The 16,330-nt window shown below is 50.9% G+C and overlaps 1 protein-coding gene across 1 annotated transcript in view; it reads right to left on the bottom strand.

The window, feature by feature from the left end:
• ADAMTS7 (ADAM metallopeptidase with thrombospondin type 1 motif 7) overlaps positions 1-15,868 on the bottom strand; it is a 35,917-nt gene extending 20,049 nt beyond the window's left edge. The window contains exons 1-14 of the mRNA XM_089538323.1: positions 15,781-15,868; positions 14,416-14,759; positions 12,589-12,775; positions 9,995-10,182; positions 9,132-9,215; positions 8,583-8,707; positions 7,619-7,768; positions 6,704-6,847; positions 3,698-3,842; positions 3,254-3,346; positions 2,722-2,867; positions 2,200-2,369; positions 1,383-1,516; positions 607-727 (exon numbers count right to left, since the gene is read on the bottom strand). Coding sequence (XP_089394449.1) covers positions 607-727; positions 1,383-1,516; positions 2,200-2,369; positions 2,722-2,867; positions 3,254-3,346; positions 3,698-3,842; positions 6,704-6,847; positions 7,619-7,768; positions 8,583-8,707; positions 9,132-9,215; positions 9,995-10,182; positions 12,589-12,775; positions 14,416-14,759; positions 15,781-15,868 — 2,119 coding nt within the window. The remainder of the gene's footprint in view (positions 1-606; positions 728-1,382; positions 1,517-2,199; positions 2,370-2,721; positions 2,868-3,253; positions 3,347-3,697; positions 3,843-6,703; positions 6,848-7,618; positions 7,769-8,582; positions 8,708-9,131; positions 9,216-9,994; positions 10,183-12,588; positions 12,776-14,415; positions 14,760-15,780) is intronic.
• Between the last annotated feature and the right edge of the window lie 462 nt (positions 15,869-16,330).

Below are 16,330 nucleotides of genomic sequence, written 5' to 3'. Positions count from 1 at the left end.
CCTGTGCATGATGAATGGCTGCCATTTCCCAGAATGCCTCTGTGCATGATGGAGGCAATAGCCACCAAGATAACTTCCGACTTTCCCAAATTATCATTTTTTGTGAGTGAACTGGCAAGCAGGAGGGACTGTGCTTTTGTATCAGGCATATGAACAGGGCAGCAATTCCTCTAACAAAATGTAAACTCACAGAGCACATGAAATGAGCAAAAGATCAGTGGTGAGACAGTGAGTAGCCAGAGGAAAGAGGAATGTATCTGAGGTCTGCCCTCTTACCAGAAGTATTATGTATAAAATACCTCTTCCCACCATACTCCATAATTTACCATTTCCCCCTGATTTCTAGGAGAGAGCTTGGGAAAGATTCTTTTTTTTTGTATGACAGCATGCTGACTGGAGGATTCTGGGAACTGTCATCCAAAAAAGGAACTTTTCTAAGCTCTGCTCTAGTCTCTACAAGTGTGTACTTTTATTCCTGACGTTGTGCAGCTAACATCCTCCAAAACGAAGCTATCAAGAATCACTGAAAGCCAGAGAGGAGAAGGCAGCCTGAACACAACAGGGCCCCCAATCCCTCGGGAAGGCAAAGCAGCAGAGAGGCCTCACCCAGCCCCTCACGCTCCTCAAAGGTCTTCTTCACGGTCTGGCAGCTGGACCCGTCCCCTCGGCAAACGCCGCACCGATCTTCCACCGCATAGGAGTCTATTTCATAGTCACAGCCAACATTCTGGGGAAAAAACGGGGAAAGGGAAGCAGGTTTGCTTTCTGGGGATGTGGAGGGTAGCATCACCAGAGGAAGGCCACTGTTGTCCAACCTTGCCGGCATGATAAAACCAAAGGGTTGAAGCAAGAGTGTCCACCGTTCTTGCATCCCCTTCTTTTTCTCCAGGACCAAAGCAGAAGGCTTCACCAGCACTGCATCTGTCATTCTCCTACTGAGGAACTTCCGTTGGTCAGATGGGAAGCATTTCGTTATGACAACAACCCAAATGTAGGGTGAAACCGAGTGCAGAGATGTGGGGTGCACACATAATCCCCTCACCTGCAGCAGCTTCCCAGACAACCACAGAAGTCTTATAACTGTATTTGGCCAGACACATTTCCAGGGTCCTCTTCAGACCAATCTGCAAAGTTCTGGGAACTCATGAGGAGCATGGCAAGCCATGACAGCAGGGGTTACATCCCCACCACCCCTTCAGCCTGTTCATGGTCAGGAGCATGCCAGCATAGGATGGGTGGCTCATCAGAGGTCCATATCCTACCCCTAACTTCCACCAGTTTTCACGATGTAGGTTTTCCACACAGGCTTTTGCTACGTTACAGGAGCTCTGAGACCAGTCCTACATTTATACATGCAGAAGAGACCAAAGGCCTCCACTTACTTTGCAGATCCCATTGATGCACATATCATGGCCAGACTTCCCTTCATAACAGGGGGTTCCATCAAACACAGCGTCCCGGAGCTTCTCAGCAAAGTACTCATTCTCCGGACGGCAGTGCAATTCACAGGGGCTACCTGCCGAGGTCAGAGAATGTCATCAGGAAGCCTGCCAGCTTCAGTGGCATTTGGTTCCTTTTTTCATAGCAAGAGGTGCCTTTCAACCAAGGCCCGCAGAGCCAAGCCATTGTGGAAGGAGGTGAAAGGATTGTGTGGAGAGGGAGGCTCTTTGCAGCCAGATCTCTCCCATGTTGGCTTAAGGGCCCATGAAAATGCATAGCCTAGATGAGTTTGGGCAACTACATAGGGGCTGGGGTCAATGTGCCCCTTATGGACCACATCTCTTCTCTGAAAGCTCCAATACTAAAGCTTTCCTTGACAGTCCCTCTCAAAACGGTAACGGAAAGTGATGTTGTGACACCTCCTGACACTCTTTTGAGAGAGAATACAGTGGGCAATCGAGGTATTTGTGGGTAATCTGGGATATTAAAGGTTTCTGGGTGCTTGTGGCAGTGGAGTGGGATTTGGGGGCAGACTTTGCCTGAAAATCATGGCAGTTAAAACATTTTGGAGCTTTGGGGACTGATGGGCTTCAGGGTTACAAAAGTGGGTTTCAGAGGCTGCGTGTGGCCCTGGTCTAGAATGAAGCCAACACTGGTGAGCATTAGATACGACGCCTGGTAAATCCCTAAAGGAACAATCTTAAACACTCCACAAAGCCTTTCCAATATTTGCTTCTTTGGATAGGCAGAGAAACTTACTGTTATTAGGAACTGGAGTCCATTTGTAGAACTTCCCCTTGTAGGGCCAGGCATCAAATCGGCTGCACTGAATGTGCCGGAAAGATGGCTTGTCTGAGGGGCATGACTGGGTGCTGCAAACCCGAAAGCGTTTCCGTTCTCCCAGGCAATATCTCCCGCCGTACTTCGGCCTTTGAGATGAGGAAGGAAAAAAGCCAACAACTCAAACCCTGAGACGCATTAAAATCTTCAGTTTCTTCTTCTTCTTCTTTTGAGAGAGAGATAGGAAAGAGAGAAGGGTCTAAAGTCATGCTGCACAGTTCACCCACTGCAGCGTGCAGAGATGTAAGGAGACACTTGGAAGGCTGAGGGGAACTGCTGGGTGCAACTTGGAGAAAGAACTGGCCAAGTGAGGAGAAAATGGAAGTGGTAGAGTTCTACAGGTATCATGGAAAGCTAAAAAGACAAATGAATGGGTCCTAGAAAAAACCAGGCCTAAACCCACCCTAGAAGCCCCTGCCAGCATAATGGCCAGCCACTTACGTGGGGCTGTTGCACTGCCGCTCTGCGCTCTGCACTCCGGCTCCGCAGGTCCGAGAGCAGCCCTCCCAGGGGCCCCAGGCTGCCCAGCCGCCATTGGTGGACTCTGGGCGGTAGCCCACATGGACGCAACTGCCACCGAAGCACCACTGCGGAGCAAGGAACAGGGGGGCACTTTGTTGTGACTGGGTGGGTCTATCTCTCCATTTGAACAGCCTGTGCGTGGACGCGTCTCCGCAACATACAATCCTGACATTTGGATTGTGGTGAAAGCGATTGAAAAACAAAGGGGGGGGAGGAGCAAATAAAGAGATGCAAACAGCGCCATTTTCTTTCTGTAGACTAAATTTGGGACCAAAAAGGCCACTGAGTCCAACCTGGGGATCTCTTCCAGCTCGAAGGTTCTCTAGTTCTACAACCTGTTCCTACTCTTGATTTATGGTGTATCCATTCCAGAAGAAGGGTGCACGTTTTTGTGTAGATGGTGCAAAGAAGCACTCCAGCTTTGCCCAGAATTTTCCCCAGCCGCAGTTACCTTGTTCTCGTCGCATTTGGTGCCGTCAACAGCCGCGTCCAGCTTGGAGTGACAGGTGTTCCCCACGGAGCACCAGAGGGTGTTGCAGACACTCTGTGGGGAGAAGCAGGGAGATGGATGAATGGGACGTTTTCAGACGCCAACCTTGGCCAGACCCACTCAGGTGTCCAGTGTGAGTAAAAGAGGGTTGCCATTGTCTATTGTCTCCAAATTTGAAACTTTTGGATTTGCTAAGAAGCAAGGAGAAGCTATTTATGAGATTTATATCCTACCTCTCTACCAAGATGGGATTCAAGGCGGCAATGGCCTCTTTTCCACACCAATATCACTCTCAAGGCGGTTGGGGTGGGAGAATGGTTCAGACAGAGAAGAGCTCCCCAGCTGCTGCTGGGGGCAAAACCTGCATGGAGCCAAGAAGGAGACCCCCACCGAGACCCTCCTTACGTCCATATCGTCGCAGTAGGTGGAGTAAGGTCCGTACTGGAGCCGGCATTGGTGGCTGACATCGTAAAGGACTCCGGGAGGAACAGAGGGGAAGTCGATCACATCTTTCGTGGGTGGGTCATCCAGGCAAAGCCCCCAGCCCCGGCTGCAAAGAGACCCGCACCCAAAATGATGCTAGGCATGGCAAGACTATTCAGAAATAGTAGCAAAATTCGAAAATATGGTCAAAAGCATGTTACTGGACTGTCAAGAAACCCTGACAAGAAAAATCCTGGACTGATGGGAACCTTTGCATGGTGGTTTTGTGCAGGAGGTAGCATTTTCTGCACAGAAAATAACACTTCTGTGCAAGACAACCACATGTGAATTTTGTGCAGAGTATGCTCTGAAGTGTGAATAGCCTTCAGAGGTTGGCCAGTTTTTTAAGACTTTCTTTCAAGGAGAAAACTGCTAAAATTACACATTGCTCTTTTTGAGGAGACCATCCTTGGTTCCCACCGTGGACAGGAGTGGGCAACTGAAAGAGGTCCGGGCCCCAGGTTTCTGCCCTCTGGGGACCATGCAGAAATGTCACAGACAACAACAACAGAAGTAGCCAAGAGGAAATCCACTTTTGGAAAACAGGAATTCTTTGATGTTAAGGAGTGTAGGGAGAGGCAGCAGTTCATTTTAGCAGTGAATGGTTTCTTCCAAAGTTTCCAGGACAGGCAACTGACTCTCTTTGTTTGGCCAGAAAAAGGGTGTCCCAAGAAAACAGTCTTAGGGGCTATATGAATCCCTGGGGCCAGCCTTTGGCCCTCTGTGCTCTGATAGATGATGGTGCTGGCAAGGAGAGAAGAAAAGAGCAAACACTATGGACCCCCCTCCCCCTTCTAAAATGGAGACAGGAGTTTGGGGGCCTTTTTCCTTTAGGATGATGACAGAGCGAGGGAGACGTCTGGTCCATACGTCTCCAGTACACAAACTGTGACTAAGACCAGCCTTGGCGGTGTTTATTCCGGGTGTTTGTCAGCATCCCTCTTGAATGAAAGAGCACAGCTGTCCTTGTCTGTGCCTCTTCCTCCGGAAAGTCCAGCTGTTGAGAGGAAGCTGCTCCCGTTCACCATGTTGCCCAAAGCGCGTGATGACACAGTGGACTTCCAAAGAAGAGCAAGGCCGCGAGTAGGAGGAGGATGCCACACTGCAAGGTCCCACTATTAGCCTTAGCAGCCCAGTACTGTCTCCCCTGGCAGCTCTTTGGGGGTCAGCAGAAGGCTCTCCTGAGATGTGCATGTGTGCTGCACAGCAGTGTGAAATGTTCACCAATTCACATCAGTGTGCAATGTTCACCAATGCACACCAGTGTGCAATAACACTACATGCAGAACTCTACCTCTGCACTCAAAACATGAACGCTTTTGTGCAACAGTGCAAAAATCCGATCCGCTGGCATAACGCAGCATGCAGCCTCGTATGTTTCCTTAAGGATGCCAGTCAGAAATGGGGGTCATGGACTGGGGCAGATTTGGGGGACCTGTGCAGCAAAGAGACAGGAAGCTACATTGTGGCAGAACTGATCCTGTACACACAGCATGTGTGTACAGAGGGTTTGCTGTAGAGCACCTGGCCCACTATGAGCCAACATGTAGTGGGTTGAATATTGAGCTATGACTCTGGAGACCAGGGTTCAAATCCCCACTCAGCCATGGAAACTAACCTTGGGCAAGCCACAGTATCTCAGCCTCATGGGAAGGCAATGGCACACCCCCTCTGGACAAATCTTGCACAAAAAGACCAACAACCCCAACTGTGATAGGTTCGTCATAAGTCCAAAATGACTTTCAGGCACACAACAGCAACATCAACAACAACATGGCCCATGCCGTTCAAATCTCCCCGGCAGTGAGTTCTGTGCCAAGATCCAAATTCCCTACTCCCTTGCAATGCCCCCTCTAAGCCGGCAGCTGCAATCCAGCTGCTCTCTGCAAACACTCTTTTATGCATTTCTGGTCTCCCAAAGAGAGCCAGCAAGGAGGGGGGGGGGGGGACAGACAAGCCAGTGTGTCTGTGTCTCTGTGTGTGTTGTGGGGGGAGAGTTACACAGATGCAAACCTCCTGGTGGCGGCAGAAGCAACACTGGTATTTTCCTCAAGTGCCAAGCAGGAGGCCAGAGGAGTCAGCCGCAAGTCAGCCACGAGGGGCTAAAAATAAACAGAGGCCGGAAGGAATTTGGCTTGACCTCCCCAGCCAAGCCATTGCTTTCTCCTGGCAAGCCCCCCACCGGGCCAAGTGCTGGCGGGGAGGGGGGCTGTTTGTCGAACTGGACCCCTTTCCTGAGACCATGTGGCCCCCACCAACCTCTCCCAGACTCCCCCCCACCAACCCCTGCCCTTTTCTGTAGAAAACAATCTATTTCGGGGTGCAAAAATGCTCGAGAATGCTTTTACATAGTCTAATAGGCTGCAAAACTGTAAAATCTCCGCCTCCCCATGTCCAAAGGCAACCAGGAGGAATGACAGAAACAGACAACACTGGAGTGAGCTGGAACATCATAATGCAAAGCAGAGTATGAGAGCTGGAGGTGGCAAAATGAAATTGTATGTAACAACCTCTACTTCCAGACAAAGCATAGTGGTTTGAGAGTTGCACTGTGACTTTAGAAACCAGGGTTCGATTCCCTGCTCGGCCATGACCTTGGGCTAGACACACTCTCTCAGCCTCAGGCGAAGGTAATGGCAAACCTCCACTGAACAAATCTTGCCAAGAAAACCCAGGATAGGTTCACCTCAGGGTTGCCATATGTTGGAACCAACTTGAAGGCATAGAATACACACACAACACCAGACACCTCATATAGCTTTAACTATTTTTTAACTGAAAAATCACCCCAAAGGGGTCAGAGCTGCTGTAAAAGGCAAGGGTCCCCTCCACTGTCCCCAACCAAAGAGCCACCAACCCACCCACCACCCCCCAAAGGTGAGGCGTTGCCCCCGCGCCCCATAGAGAAAGTGAGCCTGGGGTACTTACTCTAGGAAGCGGGTGATGTACTCCCTGCTGCAGTGGGACCAGGTGAGTGGCGAAGTGTCATACAGGAGCTGTGGAGACATGATGAAAGGTCTTTTCCCAACTGGCTCACAGTCATTGCCGCTTCCGTCATGCTGAATCCCAAAACTGTAAGAGCACAGCCCCCCAAAGGGGGAGGTGAGCCACGCATCTGGAGATGTCCCCCAAAGGGCTTCACATACCTGGATATGCCCCCAAAGGGCACCCGGATGTGCCCCAAAAGGGCTTCACATACAGGTACCCCAAGGACCTGGGACAGGGCCTCCACTCTCACAATTCTCCTGGGGCTTCTTGTTCTGGACCCCAAAGGATGGATGGCCAAAGGACCCCACGGCCAAGACCCAGGTGCTGGGAGCTGCATGCAGCATTGTTACATTGGCAAAGAGCAGTCTCTGGAGCACTAATCTGGATTGAGACTATAGGGCAAAACCCAGCGTTTCCTTGCAACATGACAGCTATATTTTTAGAAGCTTCTTCCCATGCCAGAAGTTTTTTGAAATTTCAAAGACAGGGTCATAATTATTAGCAGTGACCCCTTTGAAAGAATGACAAATGTACAGAATCTGGGGGCAGGTTTTTCAGGTGGTTTTATTGCTTCTGTGGCCCTTCCATGTTAGCCAGGGGTAGCAATTGTGCACCCCACTAACACGTTGTGGGACTGCAAGCACAGCAGCCCCAGCTTGGAGAGCCGAGCGTGAGGAATGCTGGGAGCTGCAGTTGAGCAACAACACCTCATTGCATGGGATGCTCTCCTCTATCAACCCCCAGCCCTGCAAAACACATCCTTGAAGGAAAAAGATGTGTGAAAGGCTTGCACATATCCTTGGGTCTTCCCCAGGATAATAGAATCAAGACAGAGGTGCCCAGCTCCCCTCTTACCTGTGTCCCAGCTCATGGGCCACAGTGAAGGCCAAAGGGAGGCCTGTGTCCTCGTTGATGTTGCAACTCCGGTGTGGCTGGCACATGCCTGAGACGTGAGACAGGCCCAGTGTCTCGCAGGGGTGGTTCATGGCTGTGCAGAGGTCCTTCCTTTTTCAGACAGGGAGAAAAGAAACACAGAAGAAGGAGACAGTTACCAATGCCGGGTGTGTTCCAAGCCAGCTTTTGAAACATGGGAAAACGGCAGCCAAAGAGTTATGGAAAGGACGAGGACATTGCTGCAACAGTCAACTGGACCAAGAAGGTCTCTTAACCCTGAAAATCAGCCTTGGGAGGCAGAGCGGACAAGAGCCCCGACAGATCCGTCCCAGAGGGTTCTTGGAATGAACCGTGAACACTCAACTCCTTCAACCCTTGTTCAGTTTGGGATTGGTTTTTCCCCCTATAAACAAATCTTGCTTCGAATGAATTCTGGGGCATTTTCTGATCCGATGGGAATCGCAATATATTGAGTATCGGCTGAGATTAGCCAAAGGGTTAACGTTGCACTTCTTGTATTTCCTAAACCTACTGAGAAGTTCAGTGAGCTCTCTGCTCCCACAGATGGGACATGGCTACCAAAACCCCAGTTTGACCAATGCTTGGCTCCTGCTTCTCAGCTTCATGGTTTACCCCCAAATGGGACTTTTGGGGTTCCAAAACATTACATTGGCTGGGACAAAAATGTTCCCCAAATACCCACCTCAAGTCAACACTTGACTTCTGGTTTTAATACTGTGTGTGGATTCTGCAACAAAACATGACTGTGGGCAGCAAAGGGTTCAAAGAGAGCAGGGTTCAAATCTGGCACATGTTCTCCAAATCAAATGCCATTCCAGGACAAGGGCAGAGGAGTCTCTCACTGGTCAAAAGGCTTAGGAGACCCATTATTGGTGGCAGAAGTGCCAAGGGAGAGCAGCCATACCTTGTGAGGAGGATGGCCACATCGTGGTGCAGCGGGTGAGCATCTCCTTTGATGTTCATGGCCTTCTGCCACTTGCAAAAACTTCTCAAGGTGTTGTCTGCGTGATGGGTAATTTTAAGATCCTCCTACAGAGATGGAGATATTAGCAAGTGGTTGGGTGTGCCATTCCAGGATGCTGAGAACATGAACCGACAGTTTGATGTGATGGCAAAACAACAACAGCAACCCCAAATGCATAGCCGGGCAGCCTGATTCTTCACCCCAAGTAAATCACCACTCACAGAAGCAACATTTCCAGCAATGGCCCTTGCCTTTCGGAAACAGTGTAAAACCAAAGGGGAAACCAAACCAACCACTACAGGAAGAAAATATAACTGTGGTCTGTGGGATTCTCTCCAGAGAATGAGTGGCTGGAGGCAACGCAGCAAACACCACAGACTTGCTGTACAAAGACCTTGCTATATTTGTGTGTCCCATCCAGAGCTGCTCTGGCACCAATTCCAGATATGTAGGGCACTTCTCCCTCCCTGCCCCTGCCCCTCTTTTTACCTCCTCCTCTTCCAGAAAGATAAGACGCACAATAGAGATGTGGATCGGGTTCCCGATACTGGCGTCATGGAACAAACCAGCCACCTGAATTGTGGAATAAAGAAAGCCAGCAGAAGAGACGCATGAAGGGAGAAATGGAAGTCTACTCTCCAGGACACAAAAGGCTTGGGAGTGTTACTTCTGCCAGACTACAACTCCAAGAATCCCCCAGCCTTCTGGGACTGGTAGTCCAAAAAGGTATTTCCTCCCCCACCCCATGGACTGGAATACCCAGCCTCCCCAAGCATTTGTTTGATATTGAAAAAGGACACATATCATTGGTGAGCTTTACGGATGGTAAACAGCAAGTGGTCTTCAGCAGACAAAAGAGCCACAGCCCGTTGTTTGATGGGTTCAGCATCCCCTCATAGCAAGTGGTAGAATTGGACCTCAAAACCATAGATTTTGCCCAAACTATCCTGGGGCCAACTCTCCAGATCTGGATATCGGGTATCTTGGGCAAGGCCACTGGGAAATAGCTCCCTGGGTCATATTGGTCAAAGCAAATGAAGGAAACTGAACTGCCCAGGCGGGACCCTCTCCCATCCTAATAGATAAGAGAACCATAGGAGCAAATTGCTATCAAGAAGGTCTGACTGCCTCTGTATCCCTGGGCTGCTAGTCTAAAGCATACACTATGGATCAGGCTCTCATGCCAGGAGATGACTGCTGGCCATGATGGAGATAAGGATTCTAGAAACCATCTGCCTGGTGCCAGGCAGCCGCATAGACATCCTGCACTCTTTGGGACAACCTGGGACCAGCCCCCATCCACACAAACACACACTCAGACGCCCATGCTCATGACAGCCATGACAGCTCACCATGTTCATGACGGTCAGGACGTATTTCTCCACGTGGTCGCTGCCGTGGTACTCCACCATCTTGGTGTCAGCCACCACCAGCGTCTCCACCCACTTCTCCTTGCTCACCGAGCGCTGCTTGATCCGGCGTTTCCTCCGCTGCTTCTCCTCCCACTTTTCTCTCCGCTTCTCAGTGTCCTCAAGACTTTCTTGGGGTTTGAGAACAAGGACAATCTTTTCATGATCATCCTTTGGCTTGGCTTTTAATCTACATTATGCCTTGTTTAATTTGTAAACTGTCTGGAGTCCTGATTGTGGGGGGAAAGTGGGACATAAATAAAGCGAGGAAGCAGAAGGAGATAAAGAGGAAGGAGGAAGAGGAGAAGGAGAAATCTTCTAAAGCCTGAAAGCTGGGACCTGGCTAGGAGACAGGGCTGGTGAGGGCCACTTGTGAAGCGTCTGTGTGCCTTTCAGAGGCACCTGAGTCCCCTTACACATGACTTCTTTACCTCAAGGCTGAGATCCATTACTTCTACTCCTCAGCACCTGAGCAGGACACCATCACCACCAGCTACCTATCCTGGAGTCTCCTCACCAGCTGTTATTCAACACTATGGAACTCCACAGTGTGGGACTACAATGTGGGACTACCATTTTCTGCTTGGTCTCAGCCATGGTTGCCAAACCAGGGTCACAAGATGCCGTTGACTATTTCTCCCAGAATCTCTGACCATTGACCATGCTGGCTGTATGTTCTCTTGTATGTTTGCTCATGGTTCACCTTCATTGTTTGTGCACCTGATGGACAGGATCTTGCATGAAGGTGTGTGAGTCCTCTATCAGTCAAAGATAAGTGCTTGGATGAAGGATTGAGGGAAAGGCCCTTTGCATCTGAACAACTATCTCAGACTCCATCTGATTCCACCTCAACATTAGGAAGAACTTCCTGAGAGTAAGGGCTGTCCGACAGTGGAACACACTCCTTCCTCGGAGTGTAGTGGAGTCTCTGTCTTTGGAGGTCTTTAAACAGAGGCTGGATGACCATCTGTCAGGGATGCTTTGATTTGGATTTCCTGCATGGCAGAATGGGGTTGGACTGGATCAGGGCCCTTGCGGTCTCTTCCAACTCTATGATTCTATGATTCTATGACTCCAGCTGGGGTTTAGGAGGAGCTGGTCTACCGGAAGTTCAAATGCATTGGGTTTATGTTTACAGATTTGGAAGAATGAAGGCAAAAATATCTGGAGAATGATGGAACTGGATAATCTGGAGAGCAGACAGACAGATCTGACATTAATTGGGTGAAAGGATGCAATTAAAGTGCACTTTTTACAAAATCCAAATAACCGTGGGGGGTGGGGGGTGGCAAAGGGGGCAGGGGCTGAGGGTGGGACGGGGGCCTTTAATCCTGTTGACAGCAAAAAGAGAGCTGGAGGGAAATGTTTTGTGTCTCTTGATGAAATTTACGTGGGGCAGGTCGCTGCAGGAGCAAACAAGCCCCACGCAGTTTTCTTTGGGAAGAAACAAACTCTTTGACTAGGAAAGCCGCCTACTTGTGCAACTGCCTCTCTTTCTCCTTTGGATTTTTTCTGCACCCATAATGGATCCTCTTTCTGCTTCTACTGGAATTTAATCTTGTTCTCCCTCCATTTCTGCTGTGGGCCCAACACAGATTTCTCCCTGCAGCTGCTTTCTTTACATTTTAAAACACACACAGACACACAGATTGCTTTTACAAAATTACCAGGTTTGCCTGGGTGAAGGCTTTGTAGCCCCAGCTGCCTCAAGCAGTAAAGTCAGCCGCTTCTCGCCACAGACGGAGATTTTCAGTGGGGCAAAGACAGAAATTCCCCAGCCACCATTCTTTGGTCAGATGAGCAGACTGCCTCATCTTCTCAGATTTGTATTTTGTCTGTGAATTTTGCAGACACCAACTTCACACGGGTATTTTTGGAGACCTACCTCATGGGCTTGAATCCTGTGGGTTACTTCCATCTACAGCAGACCCATATTGAATAGGGGCCCAACATCTAAACTAAACTAAACTAAACTAAACTAAACTAAAAAGATTGTATGTACAGCGCTGTGTAAATTTACAGCGCTTCATAAATAAAGGTTAATAATAAATAATAATAATAAATCCCATTTATTCAATGGGACTAAGATCAGGATTTATGTCTGTGGTCAGCTTGTATTAATGCCTATTTCTAGCCCATGATTATATCCTAGGAATCTTTTGAAAGCTTGCGACATGTATAATGTACATTTTGGTTGTTTCTGCTTTCTCATTTTTGTATCTATGGTAAACATCCAGGTTTGAATTCTGCCACATAATCCTAACTAGAGTAAACATGCAAGATCCATTTTTGAATAGTGAGCGTACACTAAAGAAATCACAGTGATTCAATGCAATAGGATTCAGGCACTGATTTTTCTAAACACGTGCAATCTCATACTTTTAAAAGCCCAAACCCCGTCCTCTTCACTCCGTCCTCTGAGGACAGGATGAGAAGTTGTGGCTGTTGCTGGCCAAGGGTCTCCTTTGGGTCTTCCTAGTGGGCTTGCTTTTCCTCAGCCTCCCCAGCCAAGGCTTGCAAACCAGGAGAACAATTACCTCGCACCCCACACATCCTGGACAGGGCAGGCGCTTTCCGGCTCACTACCGAAATAAACTCTTCTGCCTCGTACTCCGGGACGTGGCGTCGGTATATCTTGTGAGGATGGGCTGTGTTTTCCCTTGGTTTGCTTGTCGCCAGCGGCTCGATAAAGAAGTCTTCATTAGCCAGCCGGAAGACGCCTTTCTGGAGGGAGGAAGGAGCCATTATGGGGAGGAAGACATCAAACCCGGCTTAGTAAGATGCGGTGATGGGGAAATGGTCCAGGGACCCCATGGGGCCCTCAGCGACCCCCAGAGTCCAGGAGGACCAGATGGCCTAACCAGCAAAGGAGGACAAGGCACCCCAAAACATAGGATATGCAAGAAAAATGTAGGGCATTACCAAATAAAAGCTAAAAATGCAAATATAAACATAAATTGATTTCAGTGGAGCTTTGAAAGCTTGCATCAAGTATAATGTGCATTTCACTTGGCCAATATAGGTATCACAGCTTGGTAGATTTTGGTTTGATATAGTCGATTTACATCTACTATATTTTATTATGTACTCAACTGCATTTTTCTGATGAACTTATCTTCATGCCTTGCCAGGGTGCCCAGCATGGCCAGAGGAGCATGACCCCCTCCACACACACACACACACACACACACACACAACTCTGGGAATGGACTTTGTACATTCTGCAAAACAGTTCTATGTCCTGCAGTTTTTTTTGTCTTGTTTTGCAGAAGATTTCACACAAAGTACAAGGAGTATCTAAAAATCAGATGTTGTTTCTTTTCTTCAGATGAGAATCTGGAGTAAACGCAAGAGCTCCCATTACGCTTCCTGTGCCCAGAACCACTGGCACCACCACTGCTCCAGATGTGGCACAAAACCAGAACCACCGAGGAGTGTGGAGAGAAAGTCAGCCCATCGGCATTTGATTGCTTGACCAGGGGAGCCACTGGGCAGCTGGCAGGGTGAGGCGAGGAAAGGCTAGCTGACCGGGGCTGGCTGGACATCAGCCACGCTTGCACGCCAGTCCCTGGGACAGAAGGAGGAAGGTAGGAAGCAAGCAACACAGCCCCTCTCAGGCCTCTCTTGCCGCCGTCCCATGCTAAAAGACATCTTATTTCTCTTTAGGCCGCAAGTGAGCCTGATCAGAATTGTCAAGTTATGGCCAATTCTTTTGACTGAGAAACGCCCCCAAATGACACAAACTGCCACAAAAGGAAAAGGTAGCAGCTTGGGTCCCCTTTTCTCTAGACCAGTGATTCCCAAGCTCTGGTCCTCCAGCTCTTTTGGACTTCAGCTCCCAGAAGCCTCAGTCATCCTGGCCAATGTTCTGGGATTCTGGGAGCCAAGGTCCAAAAGACCTGGAAGGCTAGAGTTTGGGAATCACTGCTCTAGACTGTTGTTGTTGTGTGCCTTCAGGTCATTTCTATCTTATGGGGACCCTAAGGTGAGCCTATTATAATGGTGTTCTTTTGACCCTATTTGTTCAGAGGAGGCTTGCCATTGCCTTCCCCTGAGGATGAGAGAGGGTGACTTGTCTAACGTCGGCCAGTGGGTTTGCATGGCCGAGTAAGGAATCGAACCCTGGTCTCCAGAGTCACAGTCTGACACGCAAACCGCTACCCCACACTGGTTCAAGAGAAACCCTGAAAATATGCCCAATCGGCCATTCCTTGGGAGGCAGTGAAGGGAGGTCACTTCCAGTCATGCTGGGAGGAGAGAATGGTCCCCTCCAAGGGCTTTGTTGGTGCTGGGGTTAGCCCTAGGCTAAGCTGTGGGTCCTGCCCATGTCTGAGGCCCCTGAGACTGAACCCCAAGAGCCTTACCAGGCCATCGCACGCACTGAGGGCGGCCAGACCACTCTGGTGCTCCTGGTTCCGCACCGACCCGATCATGTGGCAGGAGTTGTGGCTGTACGGCCGGATGCTGGCGTGCGCGATGCCTCCGTATCGCCTCTCGCTGAGGAAGCCGGGGGCCAGGAGGCGGCTGTTGAGGGTCAGGTTGAACCGCAGGGGCTGCCCCTCATGCTGGAGCCGGTAGAAGGCAAAGGGCCGGCTCCGGGGGGAAACGTCCCGTTTGGAGAGCAGCCGGTGGGAGAGGTTGAAGGAGAGGAAGCGTCCGCGCTCGTCCACCTTGACCGGGAAGACGACATCGTAGGAGGAATCCTCCCCTGCAAGAAAGACTCGGGGCAATGAGATGGCGAGAGAAAGTGGCATTCCCTCACATCTTTTGCCTTGCCCCACTTTGGGGTCCCCTGCCTTTTTTGCATGGAGAGCAACCTTGGTATCCCAGCGTGACTGAGCAACTGGGGGCTGCTCTTCTGGCCCTGAGAGGTTTCAGGGGCCACACCACCTCTCCCCAAACTCCAAAGGCAAACTAAAACAACCTATTAGCTCCTGCCTTTTCTGGAGGCCCCGGATGCACTTTCTGTGGCAAAGGGGAGGAATCTCAGGGCAAGAGTGTAGCCTTGCCAAGCATACCTGGCTCTCTGGAGGAAAGTCTGAGGCTTGCCTCCTGTGGCTTGCTTATGGCTGACCTAATGCCCCACTTTGGGGTCCTCTGCCCATTTTGACATGGAAAAGCAACCTCCGTATCCCAGCGAGAGCAACTGGGGCTGCTCTTCTGGCCCTGGGGCCCTCCAGGGGCCACTCCATCTGCCCCCAAAGGCCAAAAGCAAAACATAGCAACCTCTTCTCTTGTGTCTCATCTAGAGTCCCCGGATCTCAGGGAGCCCGATGCAGCCTGGAAGAGTGTCTCCTTCCCTGGTGCCTCTGCAGAAGGAGGCTCAAGGCGAGCAAGGTTTCTCTTCCCCTCGGCTTCCTTCCAAAGCCTGCATCCTCCAGACTCCCGGGGCAGGCATGCCTTTGGGGGCCCTGGGTCTTTCCCCCTCCCCTTCCTGCCTCCTCCGTAAGGGCCCTTTCGCGCTCTCCATTGCTAGCAGCCCTAGGCTCCCAGCTGGGCTTGCAGCCAAAGCTCAGGGATCCAGAGCCCACCGAAGCCTCTCCTGGCTGCATCTGCACTGCGGACTTAAAGCGGGTTGGCGCTGCTTTAGCTGCCCTGGAGCAGGCCCTGTCCTCCCTTCCGTCCGGGAGGGATTGCCAGCGGCCCTCCTGCTGCTGCTGCTGCTGACCCTGGAGGGGCTTCCCTTTGGCCTCCCTCCCTCCCTCCTTGCCTGCTTCCCAGGGACCCACCTGCGGGGCTGGGGCTGGGGCTGGCCGGGGCCAGGAGCGCGACGCTGACCAGCAGGAGAAGCGTGGCGGCGGCGGCGGCGAGGGCCATCGCCTGGGCTCTCTCTCTCTCTGGCTGCCTTCGAAGCCTCTCCGGCAGCTCCCCTCCCGAGCCCCGCCTGCTGCCAGAGAGAGAGAGGGGCCTCCCTTCCTTCCCCTGCCCTCCCTCCCTCCCTCTCTCCGCCCAGAGACCAGGGGAAGGGAAGGGAAGGGGAGACTCCCGGGCGGAGACCCTCCAGCAGCAGGAGCCTCTGCCGCCCCGAGAAAGACTTGCAAGGGAGACCCCCACCCCACCCCCCGGGCCAAGGCCCACCTGGTCCCACCCCGAAGGAAGGAAGGAGGGAAGGCAGGCACTCCGCCCAAGACAAGTATTAGGAAGAAATGCCTCTTGGAGAGATTTATAGGACATCTCTAGTGACAGGACTTTCTAGCAGAGTTCTCGATAGGGTAGCTATGGCTATGTATAGGGCCTATGCACATCCCCTGGGGAGGGAGGGAGGGAGGGCCAGTGGAG

The sequence above is a fragment of the Sceloporus occidentalis genome, unplaced genomic scaffold (assembly GCF_023333645.1).
Source record: "Sceloporus occidentalis isolate IW3139 unplaced genomic scaffold, rSceOcc1.0.p SCAF_9, whole genome shotgun sequence".
Taxonomy (NCBI): domain Eukaryota; kingdom Metazoa; phylum Chordata; class Lepidosauria; order Squamata; family Phrynosomatidae; genus Sceloporus; species Sceloporus occidentalis.
This window is presented reverse-complemented; position numbering and strand designations above follow the sequence as displayed.